Here is a 26,322-nt window from a genome sequence, read left to right as displayed (position 1 = left end):
TTCTGGCAGCGTCAAGAAATGGCACGGCTATAAATTCCCCGAGTGACCAATACTTGATTAGGAACTGAACAAATCAAATGATGCATACTGACTATTGAATTGCCTAGTAGTTTATTTCATTTCATTCTTATTTTCTCGAAGACCCCCGGGGGCATAAGAGGTGGTGTCACAAGGATGAGTGAGGAATAACAGTGTCGTGTGTCTATAATTGCAAAGATGATTACTTACATTTCTAACTAATAATGATTGGCAGGTGATAAGAAAAGTTTTTTGGGCATGCGGAGGAAAGATGCCTGAAAAATCACACTTCGGGCACACTGGCAGAAAACATGGAGTGCGTGGTATGGGCGGTGAAATGTGATGGTGACATGATATTAGGCACTCTACTGAGTGATGAATAAGAAAATGCTTGGTATGGTGAAGGGTTGTTATTCATGCATTTCCAGCTGCTTGCTGTGTTGCACATTTAGTAAAGCAGATTTGAGCGTATAGGGCTTCTGCTGACAACAAACTGCATATATACAAAAGGGTGGGCAGTTTTAACATGGTAGCATTAGTACCCCCATGTTGGAAAAAATTGTCTGGCATCGGCGATGGCGACCATTTGAAACCTCGCAGCCAGAGCAACTGGCTGCTCCAGCAACCTGGGGGGGGGGCACCTAGGTCACGTGACCTAGTGGTGTAATCATCACAACCTGCCCACCGGATTGTGAGCAAACTGTGGCAGATGGCAGTTAAATTAATGATAGGCCGCGAGAGGTTGCTCGGGAGGAGCAACCTGGGTTGCACAAGCCCCACCAGTGGCAGCACTTGCCATCCCAGGGCAGTGGCGCACCGCTTAACCGCTGCACCACTGTGCCATGAGGACTCACAGGGATCTATGAATGTAAAGTAGAGAATTATCATCCCGCATACATGGGCATTAACGCATTAATGCTATTGCGTCATAACCTTAAGGCGGAGCTTGTGTGTCCCCACCAGTTTTTTTAGTGCTTTTCTAATCATCTGTAGTATGATAAAACTTAAAAAAACAGCAGTTGGCAACAACAGCCCTTGGCCTGCAGTGTTCTGTATTACCTACTCTACCCTAGAATGGTCAAGGTGAAATGATGGATTTTTTAGATTTGGAATGCTTATGTGTAGTGGCTCATAGATTTCATGTGGAATGTTCATTTTTTTTTATGCCATTTCTATTTCTGTTGTTATGTCTTTCAGCCTTATGCTTACGTGAGCTCAGTGTAAGCCCTGCAGTCCAGCTATACTCATAATTTATTGACTGATTTTTTTTTTTCTTTTCCTAATTTTAGGAGTCTGTGGGGAAACTGTCACAAATGTTTCAGCTGTCAAGAGAGCTGTCCATAAGTGGTAGGAACAACCCGACATGGCACCGGAACATTTGTGTAGTTCTTGGGTGCATTGCAGAGAAACTTGCAGGTGAGAGCTATTACATTATCAAAAGGCATTTTTTGTGGGGATAAATTTTTGTACACTTGCTTGTGTTTGCCATCATATCAACCAAAGAAATTATGTGGAGTATAATAAAGGGCACATGGTGTTGAGCACTTGTTCATTATCATCTACAGATTAACTTTTCAACAGAGCATTGTTGGATTCATGAAAAAGGTTAGCTTAAGCTTTCACGTGGCAGGAAGAATTGCTGTAGGATGTGTTACTGTTAGCAAATGACAAGCATTGAGAAGCTGTGTAACGAGCTGCACTAAGTAATAGCATGTGTTCATCACATGCAGAAATCGGTATATGAGAGGTATTCGAAAAGTGGGCTTCGTTAGCATTAGTGCAGCCCATACACACATTTGCAGGCAGGGGTTTTCTCAGAAGTTAAAATTAGGAAGTGGGCCTAAACTTCTAGGAGAGGGAGTCATTTTTTTTTTATATATGTGTAGGTGATGTGTTGCATACTACCAACATTTATGACTAACACTTATGACAAAGTTGACTAAAATATCCCGTTATGTGTAAAAAAAAAAATTAGTTATGAATTAAGGGGGTGTCTAAGAAAATCAAGGGTGTGTGTAGAGAAATCACTCTTTGCAGGCATACTTTTGTTTGATTTCACTGACCAATTTTTCGGACCCAGTAGGACCCGAAAAATGGTTCGAATAATCAAACAGTTCGAAAAATTCATAAGGTTAAAAAAACCACATTTTCAAAAAAGTCACATTTCTTTGAAAAACTAGCTTTAAAAGTGAACTTCACCGCCCACTGTGTTCCGTTTGCAAGCGATAATATTAGACTGTCTGAACCAGAGTTATGCTTCATCATGTCCACACCAACTCATGGTAGGGGACATTGCGATACAGCCATAGGCCATGTAGTGAACAAATGTGCGCGGCATGCTAAGCAAGAACAGTCTTGTTTCCATGGCCAACAATAGTCGTAAAGTCAGAGAGAGAGAACCTTCATGGCGGCCGTTGATGTTGTCCAGTATTCAGTGCGATCGGGCGCTCTTTGTAGGCCTCCTCAGTGGCAATGCTGAGCATGCCATTAACTTGGATGGCAACGATGAAGAACTAGTAGCCAATCCTGTCCAAGCCAGTCCATCCAATTTACTCCGTTTAAATCCAAGGTGACTTCTTTCATGGCATCGAAGAACTGATTGGTTGTCACAGTGGTGCCCGCTCATGTCTATATTAGGCTGTTAAAACAAACTTTAGGATGAAGAACAATCTCCATAGCGTAGCTGGCATCTATTTTAGTACAAAAAATGAACTTCGGACTGCACAGACAGAGTATGAAATATTGTTTGTGTATGTGTACACATTTCTATGAGGTGCATTATGGTTCCTCAACAAAGTCGAAATGATCATGCCAGTCTGAATTATTGGAGTCCAAAAAATCAGTCGGCTACTGTATTTGCTGGTGATTGAAGGATGCCATTTTGTGAACAAGGTTCATCTGATGTTTCATTTGTATATAAACATGCTTGAGAATTGAAACAACTTTCCAGCTGGGGAATGCAGCCTGTTGGCCATAATATACATACATACATACATACATACATACACACATACATACATACATACATACATACATACATACATACATACATACATACATACATACATACATACATACATATATACATACATACATACATACATACATACATACATACATACATACATACAAGTTTTATTCTCCACAAAGAAGTGGAAGGAGGCGGAGGGAAAAGCCGTACATTTGCGGCTTGAAAAATCCTCCGCCCCCTTACAGTGTATACAGCAGCAGAGTGGGGCAATAAACAATCGAACAATAAACAGTCGAACATAAACAATTGAACATAAGGATAGATCTGTGCGTTCATTCACACAAAAAAAGAAAAGTATGAGTAGCAAAATATTTGTACATATTTGGAAGAGACATATTGGATACATCAGCGGCTTCTTTTTCTGCAGCATTCAATAATCACGGAAGATTATACCGGAGTGTTTGTTGTCCATAGGCAGTGCGACATTTTGGAATTTTCCATCGTTCTGGAGTTCTGGTGCTGTAGGTGGGATAATTGGGCCTTAATTCTGCCATTTCAGTAAAAACTGTACTCTTTCGTTGGACGCTTAAACGGTACTGCCTGCATAATTTGTATTCGTATATATTTCTTACTTTTAATAAATTAAGCGAAGCAAAGATATGTGAAGAAGGTGCTGTGTATTCAACGTTTTCAATTATTCGTACTATTTTTTTCTGTAGCCTTTCAAGCTTCAACAGATTAGTTTTCGTTGTTGTTCCCCAAACTAAATGAGAGTAGTTTAGGTGGGAGACAAAGAGAGCGTTATAGACCATTAGTTTAACTTTTTTTGGAAGAGTATAGCGGTTGCGATTTAAAATTCCAGTTATGCAGCTCAGTTTGCTGATTATACTATTTACATGATTATTCCATTGTAAAGTTGAATTAAAATATACCCCTAACACCTTGACAGTATCTACCACATCAATGGCTGCGGATCTAAACATTACGGTTCCTTGTAACGAAATTTGTTTACTTTTTGGTCGAAAAATTACCACCTTTGTTTTGTTTGCGTTAAGTTTTAAATTATTGCTGGAAGTCCACGAGTCCAATTTGCGCAGAACATTATTTGCTTTAGTAATTCCTTCAGCTTCAGAACGTGATGGCACCAAAGCACTCGTATCGTCGGCATATATAACGAACTTGGTATCTGAGCAGATGTGTACAATATCATTAATGTACAAATTAAATAGGACAGGGCCTAAAATGCTACCCTGTGGGACTCCTGAAATTATTTTTTTGCTGTGAGAAATGAGACCATTTATGTCGACATATTGAAATCTATTTGATAGGTAACTTTTGAGCAGAGCCAAAACATGTCCCCGTATACCATAATGATGCAATTTTTCAAAAAGGATAGTGTGACTAATATAATCGAAGGCTTGGCTAAAATCAACAAAAATACCCATAACAATACATTTCTCTTCAAACTGTTTTAGAATATATTCCTTATGGTCCAACAGCGCCAGCTCTGTAGACCTGTCCCTTCTAAAACCATATTGCGAAGTAGTTATAATATTATGCTTGCTGCAGAAGCGCGATATTCTATCTAGGATGATTTTCTCTAGACCTTTCGAGAAGGCAGGAAGAATTGACACCGGTCTGTAGTTAGATACATCATTTTTATCACCTTTCTTATATAAGGCTATCTTATATGCTTCCTTTCTTATATGCTTTTAGACCCCATCACACTGATTCCTGTCAGACACCTTGCTGGCAAGAATCTAATCGACTGTCTGTTTATCATCAGTCTACGGTGGTGGCTCAGTAACATTAGCGTTCAACTGCTGAGCACAAACCATGATTGTGGCCACGGCAGCCATGTTTCAGTGGAAGTGAAGTGCAAAAGTACCTGTGCACTGAGATTGCAGTTCATGTTAAGGAAAATTCACATGGTCTGAGTTAATCTGGAACTGCCCACTGCATCATGCCTCACAGCTGCTTTGTGAGCTGTGGTGCTTAATAATCTAATAATTAATCTTTGCATAATCTTATGTCTTTATTGCTGGTGGTTTTTTATACGGCCTTTTTTTTTATAAGCCTATTACGGCTTAATAGTACAACTCTGCTGTTAGGTTTTTCACGGGACTGTGGAAATAAAATGTACCAACTGGTAAACTTCATCACAGACTGCAGCGCATTAAAAAATGTTCCATTGTTGTCTGCCTGTTTTTGTTAATTTATTAAGTAACATGCTTCTACAGAATTTGTGAAGCTGTGTGCTTCTCGCAATCGTTTCGCATGTGCAGTACGTCCTAAACACCCTGTGATGGCTCTCTGTCTGCCTGGGTAAGCTATTGGTGGAAAGGAATGAACAGTGAGAGGGGTGTGCACGCGGAGTGGGCAAGGTTGCAGCACGTGACTGCCACTTTAGTCCTATACAGTCCTTGTCTATTGGAATCGAGAAATTGTGTCTTTTAAGCTGTAGGGGACAAGAAAACAGGAAAAAAAATGCCTTGAAGCCAACCCACACAACAGCCTCTCGTACTGTACTTCCTCGTACAGCTTCTGTCGCGGCGTGGTTTCATGTTTGCGTATTCAGTTCTTTGTGCTCTCGTCGCAGCGTTGATGGAACTGCAAGACTGCACGAACATCCTCAATAAAATTCACGCCATCCATGAGCGTGTGTGGAATCAGTGTGGCGTGCCGGAAGCTGCTGAACACTGTATGTGGTGTTCAAGCGTTGATGGAATGTTGAGTCCTACTTTGGCCGGCATGCCATTCCATGCACGCTAAATGTTGACTGTCAAAATCCTGGCACGGGGCAAAGCAGCATCATAAGCGACATGCACGATGTAACATTCGGGAATGCTGCCACAATCACGATGTAACAGCTGAATGGACTGGCTCATGGAAACGTAGTAGTATTTGGAAACTAACAGCTGGGTTCTACTATATTAAAGGGACGGAACACTGAATTTTAAGGACCCAATTTTTTTCACCCCAACAGAAAGTTTGCTTCCTAAGGTGCTGTATTTCGCAACAGTTTTATTAGAAACGCTGTAGGAAATTTTTGCTGAGAATTTTTAAATCAGTACATGTGCCCATATTTATGCATCCCGATGCTGGAAACCATGATCAGTGAGCGCGATGGCTATTGCACGTCGGCAAAAATGCTGTACCAAAAACTAGTATAAATTCACCCACCAGACAGTAATAATATATTTTAATATGTATAGTAGCAGTAGCGTCCATTTCAGTTTCCACACCCGAAGCTGTTACGGCACAGTGATTTAATAGACCATGGTTGTCGATGCATTCAAGAAATTCAGAACACGGTGTTGCCATCTAGTTACAAAAGCTAAACGATGCGGAGGGAGCATTGCTTTTTATCGAAGGGAGCGTTGCTTTTTATTGAAGGGAGCGTTGCTTTTTATTGAAGGGCGCACTGGAGAGAACGTAAACTATAATAAAACATGACCAACACTCCTGAAACAGAAAACACTGTGCGGTTAAAACAAATAAGCGATATTTTACGAAGATGTGATCACATTGTGGGCTACAGTGATAATGGTGGGTTTCACTGCAAGATGGCTTTTTGTGTGATTTTCAGTCCTAAATTAAAATTATAAATCCTCGTTTCTGTGATATTCCAGTGCTCAATTATTTCAATTTGAGGCGTGATCTTTTCATTTCCACCATAATCTCGCGACACATTTTGGTGAGTGTTCGATCCCGTTAAGAAGAAAAAAAAACGCATGTGCAGACCAGTGATATTTGTGTTGCACTGCACAGAATAGCATAGTAAATATTGTTTTTTTGTTAAAGTTTACAATTACTGATTGAAATGTGTTTAGGCCGCCACAGTGGCTCAGGAGTTTATGGCGCTCGGCTGCTGACTCGAAAGACGCAGGTTCAATCCCGGCTGCGGCAGTCAAAATCCGATTGAGGCTAGATTCTAGGGGCTCGTGTTCTGTGCAATGTCAGTGCATGTTAAAGAACCCCAGATGGTCGAAACTTCCAGAGCCCTTTACTACGGCGTCCCTCGTAGCCTGAGTCGCTTTGGGGCTGTTAAACCCCTTTAACCTAAACCTAAACTCCTAAACTTGAAATGTGTTTAGATGCTTATATGTCTAGAAAACATTTTAGTGTATGGTTATGAAATAACATAAATACTTCCTTTGTGGAAATTCTTCCTGTCAAGTTGGCAGTCTTCTTGTAGCATCTATATGTAGGATTGTGACACTTGCGATTTTCATGCTGGTGAAAATAGCAGCACACTTCATGTATGACAAACCTCATGGTGCACCTCTAATGCTTCTTGTTATAGCTGTAATGGCAGGCACATTGTGTGTGGCAAATGCTTGCGTACGTAAAGGACACAGAATTAAATACAACTTCAGTAACGGCAATGTTTGTCAAAATACAATAGCGTGTTATTCATGTGGCTAACGATTGCAAATATTCTTAGTCTTCAAAGTAAAGCATGTCGTTTAGATTCTGTTTGGGATATTCTACCCGTGAGTATTTGAAACTTACTTTTTCTTTCAGAGGTGACATGGGATATAAATTTTGTTCATTTGTAATGTGCGAGGAATGCCAAGACTGGTCCCTCAAAATTTCAAACATCCTGCTGATGATTGAAACTACAGAAAAGTTGGTTAGGCTGTGCGAAATCAATCATGAATGAAGTGTTTTGGAACTACATTATTTTTTTAATAATAACTGATTGGAATTATTGGAACTGGCTTTTTGAATACCCCTCATGCAAAGAGCATATTGCATATGCATATTGTCCATTATGCAAGGGCAAGCAAGATTTGTGTGTCTTATGAAAAAAAATGAAAAGGCCTAAAGTAGCCTGACATTTTCATAGCATTAAGCTCAGACTCCTTTCCCCATGTTGTTTTATTTATTTTTGCTGTTGGAGTTAGTCATCCTGCATTTCAGGCAAGCTTTCTAAAATCATTTGTGTGTTTAGTTATAGTTAACTTGAATGTTAGTTTTAGGGCCTCAAAGCAAGGAATAGGAATGCTTTGAAAAGATCATGTGGCAGCGTTGTAACTACACTCAGTATATAGTCTTTTTTTCTGTGAACGACAGTAACAACAAAAAGTGATGACTGCATGATGACAAAATATTTTTGGGAAAAAAATTCGTCAGTGTGACTTATTTTTGCTTGAATTAGTTTTCATTATTCAGCACAGCACTTGCATAGTGTACTCTGATCTATTTTCTGACATTTCCGCTTTTGTCTTTTCTCTTTAAACAGGGCCAAGCAGTGTTGCACTACTGACCGAAGATACACTTGAATACCTCATTGCTAATTTGGTAAGTATCAAGCTATAGGTTCATGTTTTTATTGCAGAAAATTTTAAGCAGAAATTATGTTAAAAGGTCAAATAAGGCAGGTGGAACCTTCAGAGTAAAATTATGTCATGAAGGCACACACCTGTATTTGTGGAGAACACTGGACCAACCGGTGATTAGGAAGGCCACAGCCTGACTGCAAATTTTGACCACTTCTCACATCATGCTTACTCTATCACTTTTCTCTGCTTAGCAGATGCTGTTTTCTTTCCAACTGGTCGCTGTTTTAAAAAACCAGGTTTTTATTACAAAATGAAAAAAGTGTGAAACATTTGGGTAGCCCAGGTTTACCAACAGAGCACCACTGCTTCAGTTTTTCATCGATGTAACTGTAGATACTAATTGCCATGGATAGGCGAGTAGACATTTGCATGCATTTGCACTTGGAGATGGTTTTGTGTTGCAGATGTGGTCCTAAGAGCATGTGCCTGCCTGTATTGCATGCCCACATCCACGCGAAGGTATCGAAAGGGGGTGCAGGTTTTCTTGCTTTCATAGGTTTACAGAATGGGAACATGGATTTTACCATCTTTGGTCACATATCTGCCCTCTGATTACCTGCCTTCTGGCTTCGTGGTTTCAATGCCTGCTGGGGCTGTGATACAGTCCTGAAAAGCACTATTACACCTCTTGCGGTAGTTTGTTTAGCTGGTGGGTTACTTCAACATTGTGCAGATGCGCAGAGGAAGTGTTAGGGCTGCAAAAGGTTGAATTTCGCCACCAGATTTATTTATCATCTTCTGACTGCCAGATCAACCCAGATTTTTGTAGAAAGTAGTCAGCGTGTTGTGCAGTTTTTTTTTTGCTTTCTCAATTCACCATCTGATGCTTGTGATGGACTGTGAACTTCACAATGCTCTTTCATTAATTATGAGTGCAGTGTAGCTGGATAGCTCACTTTTGAGGGCCTGGTATTTTGGATGCAAGGAGGAATGTGTGCAGACTTGACAACGATGTGCTCACTGCTTACAAAATTTACAACTGAACGTGCACCTGATGATCACTTATGGCCTAAATGGGGTTAATGTAATGGCGTTAAGGGCCCCGTGTCGCAGAAATGCCAGTGTCGTTGTCGACGTTTTTGGCCGTGCGTGAAAAATCCACGAAAAATCCCCAGAGGAGCAACCTAGGAGGCATGGTGGCCGCCTAGGTCATGTGACCTTGTGACGTCATCACAGCCTGCCCACAGGATTCTGAGCAAACTGCCCACTGTGGCAGGTGGCTGTTAAATTAATGGTTGGTCACTAGAGGTTGCTCGGGAAGAGCAGCCCGGGTCTCTCAAGCCCCACAGGTGGCAGCACCTGCCATCGCAGGGCAGTAAAGCAACGCTACACCACTGCGCCACTGCACCAGGAGTGGTACGAGGACTCCCAGGGATCTATGAATGTAAAGCAGAAATTGACCTAGTTTGCATATATGGGCATTAGCCCATTAACGCTATCATGTCATGCCTTTAAGGCAGAGCTTAAGTGTCCCCTCCACTTTTTATTCTTCCACTGATATTCGGTTTGAAAGGAAACTGTGCATAGTGCTCAGCATGGTACTGTGCTGTAATTGTGTAAGCGTAAAACTGCACAATGGCTCAGGTGTCATGGGTGTAGTCATTTGGAAATAGCTGATATATAAAGTGCCATATCATGGCAGGTTTCACTGTCCAGTATATACTATGTGTCATTCTGAGCACATTATTTGATGTATTAGATCCATGGCCAAAAGTAACCAAGGTTAAGGACATTTGCAGACTGTCTGTCTTATGTGATCGTTTCATAGTCAAGGTACTTTAATTATTGGGCACAACAAAACTCTCTTTAAAAAGCAAACAGCGTTGTAACGTTGTGGCAGTTCTAAATATATATTACTGCATGGAAGGTCACCAGCTCATTCTCTCAATGGCAGCTTTAGGTCAGCATATCGGGTTTAGGTAATCCTTGACATTTTCTTCAGTACAGCTTATCTGCCTGCACATACACGACAGCCATCAGAAGGCAATAGCTTGTACCATGAATGATCTTGCTCTCTGCGTAAGCGCCCCCATCGTGTTGCCACCGGCCGACCACAGGGCATTCTATCTGCTTCACTGTGCATTGCTTAACCGTATTTACTCGTTTCTAACGCATCCTCAATTGTAACACTACCTTCTGCTTAAAACAGTGCGCAGGGACAGGACACAGTCGAGAAATACACAGACACAGTGCTGTGTCTGTGTATTTCTCGACTGTGTCCTGTCCCTGCGCACTGTTTTAAGCAGAAAAATGAACCAACTGGCCCCGCTACTTCCCATAACACTACCTGTTTTTCAAGGTCAGAAAAACAAGTGCAGTGTCTTCGATTGTAATGCAGACCAGATATTCATGCGTTCAGAAGAACCCTCGCGTCCAGCTTCAAAAAATGTGATGTAACGGCCTCTCGTAAATTCTTTCCTTCCTTCATGCATAATATTGATGCTTGAGAAGTACCAAGCCGCCATTTTGTGATGCCAGTGACAATAGGGTGTTGCTGACGTAGTGTCATTTTCATACTCGATTCTAATGCACATATCATTTTTGGTGATTTTTTCTGCAAAAAGGGTGCACGTTAGAATCGAGTAAATACTGTATACGTAACACCTGTATGTGCAAAGTAGCCGTGGTTAAAGACACACTGGACATGTGTACATTAGCTGCGGAGGAGTGGTTCACTCTGCATTTCTTGGGTTGCAAACGGCGGCTGAAACAGTGCAGGAGGTGCTAAGGGGTGGCTGTACTAGTGGCGCCACCTACTGGGCATACCACGAACTGCTGTCTGTAAAGAATTGTTCTCCAAGCGAGAATATGCTTTGAAGCTGTCACTGTGTCATGATTGCATATGTAATACAAGTGTAAAAGACTTACTGTATATTGCCGATTATAAATCAACTCCGATTATAAGTCGACCCCCCAACTCAAGACTCCCCCCCCCTGGGCAAAAAAGAAGTTTTGACTTCTAATACAGGTCGACACTGCCTCACCCTGCGGCCCTAGCTCGCCATAACTGAGTTGTGCAAAAAAAAATATTTATTTGTCCGCAAGACATCTCTTACGACTCGTCGCCGCTGGTGAGAAGGATGCAGTCGCGGTCGTTGCCATCTTGTGAGCCACTGCTGCTGCTGGCCGTTGTAAGCGGTGCCGAGATGCTGCATGTGGAAAATGCTGAAGAGACCATGTTGGTTGGTAGTCCATACCAGGCATCATTGACCCGTTGCGCAACTTCGCTCAAAGAAGCGTGCTCCAGCTGCTCTGTCAGCGTCTTTGGGTTTTCCTATTGGAGCCATTCATTGTATAACGCACTGATGCGGTCTTTGAACAGCTTGCTCAGTGCCGCGTCCAGTGACCAAAGAATAGCTGTCAATCTGCCTGGAATGATGACCAGGTCACATGCAGCGTCCGATACCGCTTTTTTTCACATGTTCGATAACGTGGCTGCGGAAGTAGTCCAGGATGAGCTTCAGTAGTGCACCCGGAAGCCACATGAGATGAAACCATTTGTGGACAGTTTCGTCATTAAAAAAAACCTTATTCATTAACCCGCATGATAGCTTTAGGCGGAAACTTTTCCTTGGTGGGCCTTGTTTTCCTCTTGAACAGAAGAACAGGTGGTAGCTTCTGCCCATCTTCAGTGCAGCACGACATGACCATGAAATAGTTGTGCATGTTGCCCATGGTCAGCAGGCCAACCTGGTGCGTTCGTTTCCTGGACACTGTCCTCTTACTGGGCATGTCAAACCTGACTGGAGTCTGGTCGGCGTTGCCGATTTGACCAAGCAGGAACTAATGTTTTGCCCCAGGTCACGCACATAGCACAGAAACATGCGCCGTTTCTCATCATATGCTTCAGGCAACCTTTGGCATACAGTCATGCGTTGCCGTAGGCGCAGGCTGTTCCATTTCATGAAATTTGTCACCCATTTCTTTGACACCCTAAACTCTGTGCCGCGATGTGCATCTGCTCCGCGACAGTGTGTGCCTTCGCTTCAATGCCGTTGTAGCAAATGCTAAGGCTCCTACATCTGTGGTCGTGAACCCAATTTCGAACTGAGCCCTCAACGGCGAGGTATCGTCCAGGCTTTGGTCTACGAAAGGAATGGCATGTAGCAGTGCACGCAAAGATCTTGCTTTTTTGTTTTCTCTATTCCCTTGCGCACTTTTCTGACACATCAAACTACTGCCCTGTGGCGACGTTGTTTTCCGACTCGGCGTAGAGGATTGCATGTCGCATGAATGCCGCGCTGTAATGCTGCCGAAGTTGTGGTGACATCTTGGTGTCCGTCAGGCAGAGACACAAACCACATACACCACTGCTAGTGACTGTCACCTCGGCGAAGTGAAATGCAGAAATGGTAAAAAGGCATGTAAAAACGTGTGAAAAGGCTTCTGTTTGCATGTGACTGATCAAGTGGTTTGCCATATTTATTCGCGAAATTTGCGCCGTCGCATAATTTCCGCATTCCTAATTTATTGCCCAAGTTTGTGTATATAAAAAAAACTTTTGCTCGCAAATTTTACTCTCCCTGTGCTGCACCAGACCATGAGTATGCATGTGGGTGTGCGCAAGGCAGATTGGGAGTATTGGCGTGGCTGCATCGGCTTGTAATCGGCAATATACGGTATTTTGTACAATTTCAGTGTATCGTATGAAATACATGTGTGCCACACTTATTTGATGTGAGTTCATTGTAAAAAAGATGTAATTAGCATCGTAACATTTTTGTGTTCTTTGTGCAGGATCCTGTCACATGCAACACACTTGTGATCTTGTTCTCACTTATTGCCTTGGAAAAATTTGCTCAAACAAGTAAGTATCTATGCAGATTACTTCAAAATTTGCTGCAGTACTGTGGCATTAATTTGAAGATAAGTACAGTTCTCATAAAATGTATCTATATGCTGCAGTTAGCTTGGGTGTGTTTTACAAGGTACGTTCAAGTTCTGAGGTCTTATTCTTTTTCTCTGAAATAGAAGTAGGTACCAAATTGGGCTTGTTTTGAAAGCTGAGACCACTCATTAATGAGACACTGAGGACAAATAGAAGTTGGCCTGTACCAGTAGGGTAGCAAGTTCTAATCACAAAGAGATCGCTCTTACCTAAAACGTTGCTAGGAAAGGCCAAAAAGCGAAATACAGGGGTCGCCAGCAGTAGCCAACATCGGAAGCAAAATGCGTGCATCGACACCTATTTCTGGCCTTGGTTCCTAGAGGCTATGCCACACCGCCATTTATTCTAAAATGGTGGCAACCCGTTCATTTTGGTAAGATGACAGAAGTTTGAATCGACTGGGGGGAAGATTTTTAAGTCCCATTTTCTCACCGATGTAATGAGTTTTTTACTGCTGGACAGACGTCAGCGTAGCCAGCAAGAGCCAGAGAATTCATTTTTTCTGAAAGCAGTAATTGGGTAGAGTTTTCGTCAGTGTCCCTTTAGCCAAATGGCTGCACCGTCCACTTTGTAAACGCCAAATGATCTATATTGCTCAGAAGCGCTTTATGTAATAAAAACAATAGCATCTTCACTCCAGGAGCACCATGTGCTTGGTCTATTTTCTTCACTTGGGAGGGATAAAATGAGTTGAAATTCATCACCACTTGAGCGAGACATGCAATGAGTGTGTAATGAACTTGAAAAGGGTGTACTCATGGGTGCAACTATCCATTGAGGGCAAACGGGTTATAGTGTAGCCACTCACTGCATTCCCAAGGGCACAACAATAACAGGTCAAGCCCATGAATACATTCTGTGGAAGAAGTTTCTTCCAAGAGAAAAATGACCAAAGAGAAGTGCATCTTTGCACTTCCATCAAGGCAGTGCTCTGGCTCATTGGGCGGCTCATGTTCAAAAGTTCCTCTGTGACACCAACTTTGAAGTAGAGCAATGCGCGGCCGTAATTATTGGCCTGGGCCTGGCATTGTCTACTGTTACCTGCCCGAGCATGGCCCGGTTTCTCTAATACATGCCCGGGCCCAGCCCCGAGCCTGAGGAAACTTTGACCTGCCCCACCTGACCCAGTCCGCCAAGTGTGCGGGCCCAACTCAGGCCAGAAACAACACAAGAGCTGTAAGCGCGCTACATAAATGCAAATGTTCTTATTACTGTGAATTTCCGCAAAGTGCTTCGTTTTTAGAACACAGGTGTAAAATTGTCTAGTTTCTTGTTCTGGTTTGGTTGGTTGGTCCTTTTTTATTTTTTTGTCCAGAAGAAAGTACATTACCTTGAATACCACACATACCAATTTGCTGAAAATAACGTACAGAAGCTGATTTTCTACCTTATAGTTTCGAACTTAATTGTCGCAAGCTTATGTAAAACAGCCTGTAACTGTGCAATCAGTTCACCACTGACATGCAAGAGGTCACGCAGGACCACATGGCAGCAATGTGTCCGCTAGTGTCTGTTCAAACAGCACCTGCTTCTTCATTGTCGCTTCTCTCTTACCATCAAGCAAGCACAAAACGCAGGAACATTAGTTGGGCTCGGATATGTTGCATTATGGAAATGTCACTTTGCAGGCCTCATGCTTTGCTGAAACTGAAAGAGTACTAGTGCTGTCGTATCTTAGACATTTATTTTAGAAAGCTTGTGTAGAACTCTACTCAAGCTACACAAAAGTCACCAAGAATTAAAAAAGGAATAAAGCAGGACTTGACAGGGAGAAGAGCTAGGTCTCATAAATATTGTGCAATACATTATAAAAAGTGCTAGCGCGAAGGCATAGAATGAAAGGAAAGAAAACACTGCATGGGCGTTATGAACTAAGCATATATTGGATGCTACCCTCCAAGGTCCAGATTTTTCTGCACGCGCAGCCTCCTCTATGCTCCAAGAAACCTGGAAGAGTACCACCACGAAACAGAAGAAATAATAAATATAGAACTTGTTAATGTTGAGCATGTATTATTACAGAGCAAAGGTGTGTACTGTGGACGAGGTAAACGTGATGCATTCAGAGCTGAAAATTTGGCATCAAAACAGTGAAGACAGCCTCAAAGTTCCTTTCGGTTGCAAACTAGATTCGACTGATTAACACAAAATTTTACTTAATTTTTGTGCAGATGCCGTGCTTGTGCTTCTACTACCATACGTAACGTTTTTCTCAAAACTAATGTGTCGATAAGCCTTTCAGCACTTTAAAACCTGAAAACAGAATGGTATATGTGCTGTTTTTTCTGAATTATTTTGCGTTTTCTGCATTGTTTTCGTTTTTTTTTTTTTTTGCATGCTCAACATATAACGTATTGCCGAAGATTGAGAAGTTTGCTTTTTGGAAATAGTTGAAAATTGGCGCTAATTATCTTGACCTGCTTTCTTTAACCCCATGAGAATATAAGTGAGTGTTCAGTGAAGGTACCCATTCGATGCACAAGCCCGAGCCTTGGCCAGGCCCGGCAAAAATTACTGTACCCGGCCCGGCCCGGGATTTCGGGTAAGCCCGGGCCCGTGCAGTGTTCTACTTTGATATGGTTCTTCACGCCTTGTACTGGCCTGGTCTGCACCTCGCGATTTTTTTACTACAAACAAATATTGTCAAGAGTAAATTTGGGTCCTTTGAGCTTGAACGTACCTTGTAGTTCACTGCTTTTTGTGCTTTGTGATACGCCCTTGCATTGGAGTTCTTTGTGCACTTCCAGTTCTCTTTGCTTTTTTTTCTTATTGCATGACACTCATCTGAGCTGAAGTTTTTTATCAGTGAAAGCATTTACTCGGTCTTGGTAAATGCCTGCGACTTACTATGGTTAGTGTCAGGGAAGTTTTGATAGACCCTTCAGCTGGTTGCATGTTGTACTGTCAGCAAACATACTAGCTTTGTTGTGCACAAAAGAAATTTCAAATGTGGTGCCATCTTTATTACTATTATTATATTTTTTTTTTTCGAAGAGGAATCAAATCTTAATATCTACAGTACCACCAAGGTACTGAGGATGGAAGGTGGCTCTGTTGGACTGTAGCAGGCCAGCAACTATTGTTTCTACATTTATTCAGCACTGAAACTCGTGTGTTTCATTTATTCATTTATGTTCCACACCCTTTTCTTGTGGTACAAGAAAAGCAGCATTCATGGGGTTGTTGTTCTGCTCCAGTTCTAGAATGCATTATGTTATGCATGTGTTTTTGTCAAAAAGATCTGTACTAGAGTTGGGAAGCTGCAATGATCTTTTCTCTTCACTAGAAATAGTCCTTGTTAGGATGTGGTAATTGCTCATGTTAGTTTTAATGTTAAATTAATATTATTGATGGAATCAATATTGTAAAAGATTTTTCCCTGGGGATCGCTTTTAGATAGTGTGCAGACTGCTTTCTCATCTTCATGTTAACGTCTTATTTTTACATTCTTTTATCCCAGTTGAGGGCACAGGGTAAGCCAAGATTGAAAAAAGATTTTTGGTTTTCTATTAGTCTTGAATGCCAACGTGTTCTTGAGTATTATTCAGTGTGTGATATGCTTTTTCACCCTTTCGTGGAACCAGAACAGCCTGTTTTTTGAGACCAAGTGGCGAGCAGCCAAGCCTTCTTCTTTCTCTCTCTCTTTTTTTTTTTAAGTTTGTAGTCACTCATGTTTCTGCTGTAAAAAACAAATGCAGAAGCAAAACTCGAAATTTCGCTACGCTTTGCTGACTTTTTAGCAGCAGTTTGGCTACTCAAAAAGGTGCTATTGCGATGGAAAGAAACGCAAACAACGCGGCGTTTACGTGCTCCGCTGTTCGAATTTCTTTTGATCACGCTTTTACCTGGGTGGTAAAAAAAACGTTAGTCGTCCTAGAATGCATCATGGACAACTCTAACATCTTTTGGCTGCCACCGTAGTAAAAGCGGGTTAAAAAAATGCGAGCAGCGGAGCACCTAGGCTCCTCTCTGTTCGCGTTTCTTTCCATTGCCACTGTACGTGATGTGTTCTGTTGAGCGCTGGTATACTTTACTCAATGCTGGTCTTACCATACACGAGGTGCACTATTTCTTCCATCCTTTGGGATCACTTTCAGAGTAACCTATTATGGCTTAGCCATTGGAAGGAATGTTGGAGACTTTGAGAACCTGTGTAAAGCATTTCCATGTGTTTTCTGCTGATAGCAAACCCATGTCATAGGCTTTGCTTGATAGACCTCGATGCGTGGCGTGCCTTCGGCAAAAGCCGGATGACGAATTAGTTTCTTACGCACGCAGTTCTTGTCCGCAACTGTTCTTTATGCCAGAAGTCTGTTTTCAAGCAACTAACTTAGCTAGAGCTTCTAAAGTACCTCCTTGGTGAACTCAAAATCGTGCAATGAATGCTTTAACCATATCATCTGGGAGTGTGTGCAAAAGGTTGTATTCCTTGGAATGGACATACTAACTTCGAATGGCCAGACAGATGCAGCTATTACATTAAGTGATGGCACCATGGCTTGAATTAATGTTTTGAAGATATGTGAGATGTTGCCAGGGCGCTGATTGTCGAAATTACTTTGCCAGTCAAGATGCAGAAGAGATCACCAAAAAAGACCAGAGGAGCAAAATGGACTGGCAAAGAAGCGAAAAATTGACTTTTGTACTGATAACAGGGCTCATGGTGACACGGTTGTTTCAATTTGTGTTGTTTCTGGAAAAAAATATCCGAAAGTATGATCGTTTGTTAAATTTGACCCATTGTTACAAAAACATGAAAAAGATGGAAGGCTGATTTTTTTTTTTTTTTCCTGCTTCATCTTTATAGAGATGCAAAGATACTGAACTATAGAATAGTGCATGTCTACATAATATAGTTTCTTTTTCTAAAGTGTTTTGTTTTGAGAAGAAAATTTACAAAAATAAAAATTTGATGTGAAAAAATAATTCTACTTCAGTTAAGAATTAAGAAGACAAGATACTTAGTAAAATGAAAAAAAAAAAAACCACATTAGCAATGTGTAGTAGTTTTGGAGAAAACAGGTTTTAATTATGCTTCAAAGTGTGTCCATGGGAAATATAGGGCTTACCTTGTGCCCTTAATTGATTTGCTATTGAATGCTCATGTTACCACTGCACTGTCTTGTTTGTGAATTACACAAAGGAAAACATTCAAGCATGTTCAGCTGCCTTTTAAATTCTGCCAGCTGCTGGCTTAAACCTGGGGTCTTGATAAAGCTGTGCACACTACAGCTTTTAGCCTCAGACAGCTTTCATGCAAACAAATAAAGATCAGATTTAGCTGGAAGGTCCATTAGTGAGTGTTCTATTGGAAATGAGAGCTGCAGTTGTGCATGCAATGAAATGCAGGCGAGAACAAAGTGACACTGGAAAAGCGCTTGGCAAGCCTACGGGAGAACCCACTGGCCAAAATGGAGCCTTGGGTCAATAGCGAGGAGTTTGTGGAGCGCCAGGTCGGCTTTTGTGCCCAGTGGTGCCTGGACAACCTCTGTGAGTATTGCATGGTCCCAGTTGTACAAAACTAGGCTATAGTAGTGTTTGTCTGCTGAACTAAATCATGATGTCTAATGAAACAGTAATGAAACATACACTTATACAATGTCATGCACTCATTTTGGTCTCTTTTTTTTTTCTTTTGTTCCCTCCAAGACTAGAAACCACAAAACCTCAAAACTGGAAATGGTACAAGTGCATGCATTTAAGTCTGGGTGTCCTGAGGTTTCCTCCAAACCACGTATTAGCCCTATCGAGTTCATTTGGTGCTTCAGATGAGCGCATTGCCATTTGTTGCCACACTGAGCGGCAAACATCTGGCTGCATCGTGTTGAGGTGGTCAAATGCTGCATCACCAACACTGCGACATCTCAGAGCCTCCCCCCATACTACTAACACACATGTGGGACTGACTACCACGTCGGCATGTTCTCTCCATACCAAAAATTATAGTATCTGCTAAGTCCCACCATAATCACAGAAAAGGCCGTGTAAAGCACCTCAATAAGCAGGACAAACCCCTGGACACGAATACAGGATATGCTGATGCAAGCTATCTCCCTGAATAGTTCTGCACAGCAGTCACTAGCCACATATGCTCTCACTCTGCTGTGCATAACAGAGTATCCTCTGCTGTCGTAGCTGCAACATTAACCACCATCACTTTTTCCACACACTGCCACAATAAAACTCTCATTTGGACTTTTAGTCAAAACACCTTTTATGAGTTTTGAGACAGTTCCTTCTGCTCAGTCCGATGTTCAAATCATATTTCTAGCACATCATGGATGTACTAGATAAGGAGCAGCGGTGAGATCTGTCAGAGTTGTACGTAGTGCGAGTCGGCTCTTAGCTGAGAGTGATGGAAAATGTTGGATATTAGTAGTCATGTGTGGGGGCACTCCCACTTTGTGTGGTGTGTATTTGACTAATAACCCCCCACACTGGGGACAGCAAGGGCATCTGGACAGTGCGTGGGAATCATGGTGCTCATGTAAACCTGGAGCTTCCCACTGTCTGGTCTGAATCTTACAACTCATGCAAGTTGTGTGAGCAGTTACACTAGAAAAGGACAACTATCCTCGAGAGCTGCAAAAACATTCCGTGACTCCCCCCACCCCCTGCATCCTAGGAGATCTGGCCAACAACTCTTACTGCCTGTCATTATTCAGCACATTCGTGGCATGCTTGGAGAGTAGCAGCATTAGAAACATTGCATGAACTCGATAATGAATGCTATCCATATATTTTTTGTCTTTCCTGGTCACTTGCTCTGTTGACATTGCGGAAATGGAGAATATCCTAGCATTGTTTTGAGATGTGTTCAAAAGCGTGACCAGGCTTGACTAATTTCAGTTTTACCTATTTTGTGTCAAGGGACCCATACTTCAGAGTTACGTGTGTTCTTAGCTTTACATGGAACTTGTTTGTGTATAGGAATCTTGCATTTCTTAAATGTTGATTGTAAATTGTTGTTATAAACGGTTGTCTGTAAAATAAGGCATGATATAGTGCATATGCTAGCACCTGGCTAGAACCCTTGTTTTCATCAAAATTTCTTAGGCGATGCTGTAAATAGTCTCTCTTAGGTACTGTCAGTCATCTCCACTACTGTGTCAACTGGAGCTCTTCCACCTAGCTTTAAAGGACGGGGGCGAATTTTGCCTTCAGTCTTGTAGGCTGTATGATATGCAGGGTTCAGTGTCTTCGAACTAGTGCTGTAAGATTATAAAAACACCGGCTGTTTAAAATGATGTTGCAAAATCACGTTTGCGAAATTTTGAGTGCTGGCAATGCAGTGAGCATGTAGGCAATGCCAAGCCAATAGTTGCATGTTTTCATACCACTCGGCTACATGCTTGACAAGGTTGATGAAGAAATGTGTTTAGACAGCACTGCAGCCTTCAGAGAGCTACACCCTGCATTTTCTGAGGTGTGGGGTGTTATGTGCGACATCCAGCGCAGTGGCAAGTCATTTTGTGACAATGCAAAAATCATAACCCTCACTATAAAGAGGAAATATCCAGGAGCTTGTAGTACTTATGAGCACTTGGTTTCTTTTAACATATGAGGTGGTCTTTTTATTGCCTAGTCGGCAGCGCAGTTTTCAGTTAATGTGGTGTGTGCTCTCAAATAAATTATAGAAACCCTACAGTTCTGCATGCTCTGAACTGCACGCCGAGTTGCTTCTCAACGTGCTCGCTCACTTCCCCATGTGCAATTGTTAATGCTACAAAAATGGCATATTATTTAAAAAGAGCGTTCTATGACCACTGAACACAGCATTGGCTGGTATACATGTTTTATAGTAACCTGTTAAAATCCTCTTTCCAGTAATTATCGGCAACAAAGTAGGTTTGTTTAGCTGTGTTCTCTAAATTTCTGCATTCAGACCTCTCTGAAAGCCCTAAACACAATAATGCCTGTGAGCATACGAACAAGCCCACATCTGCCTTTTTCATAAATGAGAGTGAGTTTTAAATAAAAAGTTTGTGTTTATTGTTGAAAATAAACTGAAAAACACCCTCTGGTTTTTCTTGAAAATAAATCAAAGAAACATGTCATTGAGCTGATGACAAAGGCATGCAGTAATTGGTAGCAGCACGCAGTGTCTTATGTTTGTATTTTAGCCAATTAATTCCAGAATAAAAAACATGCTCTGGCATAATACTGTTGTGTGCCAAAGTTCTGAGATAGTCATAGTAGAGCATCATACACTTAATGACATTACATGGCAAAGGACATGCAGTTCTAGGATTCACAAAGTATCAGAGCAGCACCGCTGTGACTCCAATGTGGTTAGTAGTATAATTCCCTGAAGTGGAGTAGATATGAAATAAGAAAGTATTTACTCATTAGCATCTTCCAAACTGCAGGCATATATGCCTACAAAGGAAAGCTGTACAAATTTCTCTGGAACTTTGAGGTTGAAAGAAAATTCTTCCTGTTTTTTTTTTTTTTTTCTTTACAGTTGCAAAGTTTCTGAGAAAGCTGAATAGCTTTCCTTTGTAGTTGTACACCTGTGCTTGGGTACTAGCTAATGAGTAAATACTTCCTTGATTCAAATCTACTCCACCTTGAGGTATTCTCATAAACACACTGGATTAACTGAGTGTATGTGCATCAGTTCACAGTAGATCTTTGCATTGCTGTCTACAGAGCAGTGTTTCACACTGAATGAGGTATAAAGCTGATTGACTGTTTATATTCAATGATACAAATGTAAATGCAGCAAAGCTATTCTGCTTTGTTGCATCCATGCTTTCTTGTGTACCCCCTCTGTGAACTCAGATAAACACACTGCATTGCATTTTTACAGTTTTAAAAATTATGTTGTTAAAAAGAAGTATTATTGAAGGCCTGCCTGCAGAAAGAAGATTGCCTGTTTTGTGTTTTTTTTTTTCATGATTTTCCTTGAGCAGTATAGCTAATGAAGCATAAGCATAAGTCTAGTTTGGTTCTTAATAACACCTGATACTTTAGCTGGTTTCTAGAAGTTTTCATTTATTTGGAGTTTCAGAAACCGTGTGTTGCTCACATCGTCATTAAAATATGCTGAGTTGTTTTCGTGCAATGAGGACAACCCACAGTGCACCATTCTGCTCCTCTCTGGCTTTGTAGCATGTGAAACACACAGTGATGTACTGTGTTATGTTTAAATTGCATTCAAGTATTTCTTGTTACTTCTGTTTCTATGAATGGCTTCTAATAATTCACTCGTTTTTTTCCTTGCATGTGATTATGCCTAAAGTCATCCTAGAGGTGAGCTGTCTCTTTCATATGATATTGTCATGATATTGATATTGTATGATATTGGCAATATGTTTAAAAATATGGTACTCTGTGTGTTAGTGTTTTTCTTTCTTTATTTTTGCCCTAGCATGATTAATGGATATCTAATAAGTCAAGTTATGTTTCATATCATGCCTGCGCCGCCACGGTAGCTCATCACTTATGGTGCTCGGCTGCTGACCCGAAAGACGCGGGTTCGATCCCGACCGCAACAGTCGAATTTCGATGGAGGCGGAAATCTAGAGGCCCGTGTACTGTGGCATGTCAGTGCATGTTAAAGAACCCCAGGTGTTTGAAATTTCCAGAGCTCTTCAGTGCGGCGTCTCTCATAGCCTGAGTCGCTTTGGGACGTTAAAACCCCATAAACCATAAACCAAACCATATCATGCCTGGTTTTAGCTTGTTAATAAATTTAATAGGTTTTGATGACTGGTGAAACATTTCGTGTTTCGTTTTTTATTGTCGTGGGGTGGGGGATGGGGTGGAAGCGAGATGTAGTAGTAGGAGACACTTTAAAAATGTTTATCTCTCTTCAATCTATACACGCTTATCAGATGATTCGATGTACTCATTTCTGGTGTTTGCATCTTTTCTGATTAAAAACTAAGGAAGAGCTGTAGCAAATTGCAGTCTTACACATACTTTTTCATGCTGTTGATGACCAGTGACTGAACGTTTTGTTACTCTGCATTTGAAATGGCCTGAGGTTCCAAATCGTGACCTCTTGTCTGTCAACCTTACTTTGAAATTATCGTGCCTTGTGTCATCAGTGTTGCATGCAACAGTGACTGCTACTGGGGCAGCTATGCGCTTTCTTTTTCGAACACTTATTTTAGCTCTGATTGGGGTTTGATGTTAAAGTGCGGCATGTAAGAAGTATAAAGAAATGGCATCTGGCATAGTTTATTTTCTGCTGCAGAGCATGTACAGAAGAAAACATGAGATATCTGTGTTTTGTAAAATAAAGTATAATCGTGATGATATGATCATGGCTGATAGGAATTTGTAAAATTCCCTGACCAAATTGCATTGTGCGCAGTGGGCAGAATTTCCGATGTTCCGAACGCCTTCCCTTGCCACTATAGATAATACTGTAGGCTTATGCCTAAGGAGCGAGTGGCTGACTCAGATCTCGGCAAGAATAGCCTGCTTGCCGTGGCTTCACGTGCCACAGCCCCGTGCCGTCTTTATTGTCTTTCTCTCGCGTGTACGGTTTGGCCGCGCTCTAGGTGCAGCCAAAGGAACGCTACAGGGCCCCCCCGCTTAGACGTCAAGTCGAAACCGTACCGAGGGCCAGCGGCGCAGGCAAGGAAGAGAGGAGTCATTTGCATCTTTTCTGATTAAAAACGAAGGGAGAGCTGTAGCAAATTGCAGTTTTGCACATACTTTTCATGCTGTTGATGACCAATTGAGTCCACGGACGGGGGGCAGCCAATGGAGGGCGGCACTGCGAGGCACTCAAGCGAGGTCTCCACGTAGGCCAGCTTGAAGCAGTCCGTACTGACTGTCTCTTCACAGCCATTTTGGAGGAGGGTGGCAGTTTTGAGGATGCGGTGAAGGACGCGGAATGGTCCGTCGTATGCGGTGCTCAGATAGCGTTGCGACGAACGAAAACATGGGTGGAAGTGGCAAGGTCCGGGTGAACAAAGATGGTGTTGCGGTGGTGAGAGCAAGGCGGAATAGGTCGGAGGTCTTTAGCAGAGTCGACCAGACGCTGCAGGAACTCTTGCAGCTGGGCCGGTAGCTGCTCTGATGTGAACAAGTCCCCGGGTAGACGCAGGGAACTATTGTACAGCAGCTCTGCTGTTGAGCACTGTAGGTCTGCTCGGAGAACAGCCCGTAAACCCAGGAGCACAAGGGGCAAGGCATCAACCCATTGGACACAGTTGGGACGTAGGGCGGCCCTCAGTTGGCGGTGAGCCGCCGCGGTGGCTCAGTGCTTATGGTGCTCGGCTGCTGACCCGAAAGACGCGGGTTCGATCCCGGCCGCGGTGGTCGAAACTTCCGGAGCCCTCCACTACGGCGTCTCTCATAGCCTTAGTCGCTTTGGGACGTTAAAATCCATAAACCAAACCAAATCAGTTGGTGGTGAAGGCGTTCCACCGTGCCGTTGGCACATGGATGGTACACAGTGGTGCGGCAAGTTCGGGCACCGAGAATGCGGTTAATGGAAGCAAACAGGGTGCTCTCAAATTGGCACCCACGGTCTGTAGTCATGGTGGTAGGACAACCAAAGCGAGACACCCATAAAGAAATGAAGGCTCGGGGTGTAGTCTCGGCGGTGGTGTCACAAATGGGAACATAGCCTCTGGCCAGCGTGTGGAACGGTCGACCATGGTGAGCATGTAACGGTAACCTTGGGACACGGGTAGAGGGCCCACGATGTCGAGATGAACATGGTCAAAACGTTGGCCGGGGCGAAGGAAGGCCTGGGGAGGAGTCTTGATATGAAGGAAGACTTTTGTCGCCTGGCAGGCGAGACATGTGCACGTCCACACGCGCACATCGCCATTAATACCGGGCAAGACATAGCGCTGGGTGAGAAGGCGCTGAGTAGCCTTCCTTTGGCTGCGCCTAGAGCACTGCCAAACCGTACCTGCGCGAGAAAGAAAATAAAGACGGCGTGGGGCTGTGGCACATGAAACCACGGCAAGCAGGCTATTCTTGCCGAGATCTGAGTCAGCCGCTCGTTCCTTCACTCCTTAGGCATAAGCCTACAGTACAAACGAGGGAGCTGCAACTGCACCCACAAGCACTGAGCACTGCCCTCGCATCAAAAACGCCATGACAGTCATTGTGCAGTACACAATGCGAGCACTGGGCTGTGGAGCACGGCTCATAAAGCCATGCATAAAAGATTACGGAATGCGGATTCATGACATAAAATTTATTTCTGCGCAGTCAGTCAAAGCAGATCAATTAAACGCATGGAAGCACCAGAAGGCGTGTGGATTAGAGCACTGAACGGGCCTCAATCTGAGGCCCGAGCCCGGCCCGGGCCCGGGCCCGTGACCTCAAGCCCAAGCCCGGGCCCGGCCCAGGCCCGCTAAATTATCGCTCTAGCGAGCCCGGCCCGGCCCGTGAATCCCGGAGTGAAGCCCAGCCCGGGCCCGGCCCGTTTCACAGTAACGCTCGAAATATACTGCTCACTTGAGAAAGTAGACTGCTACAACAACGATAAGGAACTGGCCGACAAAGGTTCTGAAATCGCAATTTGGCTTCCAGAAAGTTTGTTCTTTTTAACCCAGAAGGAAATGATTAATAGTAGTGCTCGCCAGGCCCGTCTTTTGGAGAGTGATCTCGTGTGCGTGGGCAACAATAAACTCAGAAGTTCTGAGTGCTAAATAAAAAGGGCTGCATACACGCGTAGTAGTCCACTTTGCGTTCCCCCATGATTTTAATCAGTTATACTCTGCCGCCCGCGAAGCATAAATATTAAAGCTGCCTAGCAAGCAGTAGGATGACATTTTTGTAGTGAGCGCTATCTCACAGGTTGAGCTCATAGCCACTGGTCGCCTTTCAGCAGAAACGACAAGCTAAAAGGCTTGAGTATTTCACGGTGTGTGTTTGAAGACTATAAGCGTCCTAAACTAATATGTTCTTCCCGAATACATTTCTAATAGTGTATAGGTATGTTTTGGGGTGACGAACGATCAATGGCCAATTAAGGCCGATTGAATGTTACTCTTACTGCATCGCGGTGTGGAAATAAGGAAATAAAGAAGTCAATAAATAAAGCTTAGTTTTTTCTCAGCGCGTACTATAACTCATAGCCCATCCGTGTCGCTGCTTCAATGCCACAGTTGCGCACT

General features: G+C 42.7%; 1 protein-coding gene across 6 annotated transcripts in view; it reads left to right on the top strand.

Moving 5' to 3' along the window:
• Nucleotides 1–26,322, top strand: part of LOC149352737 (RING finger and SPRY domain-containing protein 1-like) — a 67,576-nt gene that overhangs the window by 9,883 nt on the left and 31,371 nt on the right. For all 6 annotated transcript variants that reach the window (XR_016290846.1, XR_016290847.1, XR_016290844.1 and 3 more), the window contains exons 4-8: nt 1,308–1,434; nt 8,238–8,296; nt 13,075–13,144; nt 18,575–18,715; nt 22,470–22,480. Coding sequence is in view for 2 of the 6 variants with exons in the window: in XM_089581961.1 (XP_089438087.1) it covers nt 1,308–1,434; nt 8,238–8,296; nt 13,075–13,144; nt 18,575–18,715; nt 22,470–22,480 (408 nt within the window). In the remaining 4 variants the exon portion in view is untranslated. The remainder of the gene's footprint in view (nt 1–1,307; nt 1,435–8,237; nt 8,297–13,074; nt 13,145–18,574; nt 18,716–22,469; nt 22,481–26,322) is intronic.

This window comes from Amblyomma mixtum, chromosome 3 (assembly GCF_055824585.1).
Source record: "Amblyomma mixtum isolate Tamu chromosome 3, ASM5582458v1, whole genome shotgun sequence".
Taxonomy (NCBI): domain Eukaryota; kingdom Metazoa; phylum Arthropoda; class Arachnida; order Ixodida; family Ixodidae; genus Amblyomma; species Amblyomma mixtum.
This window is presented reverse-complemented; position numbering and strand designations above follow the sequence as displayed.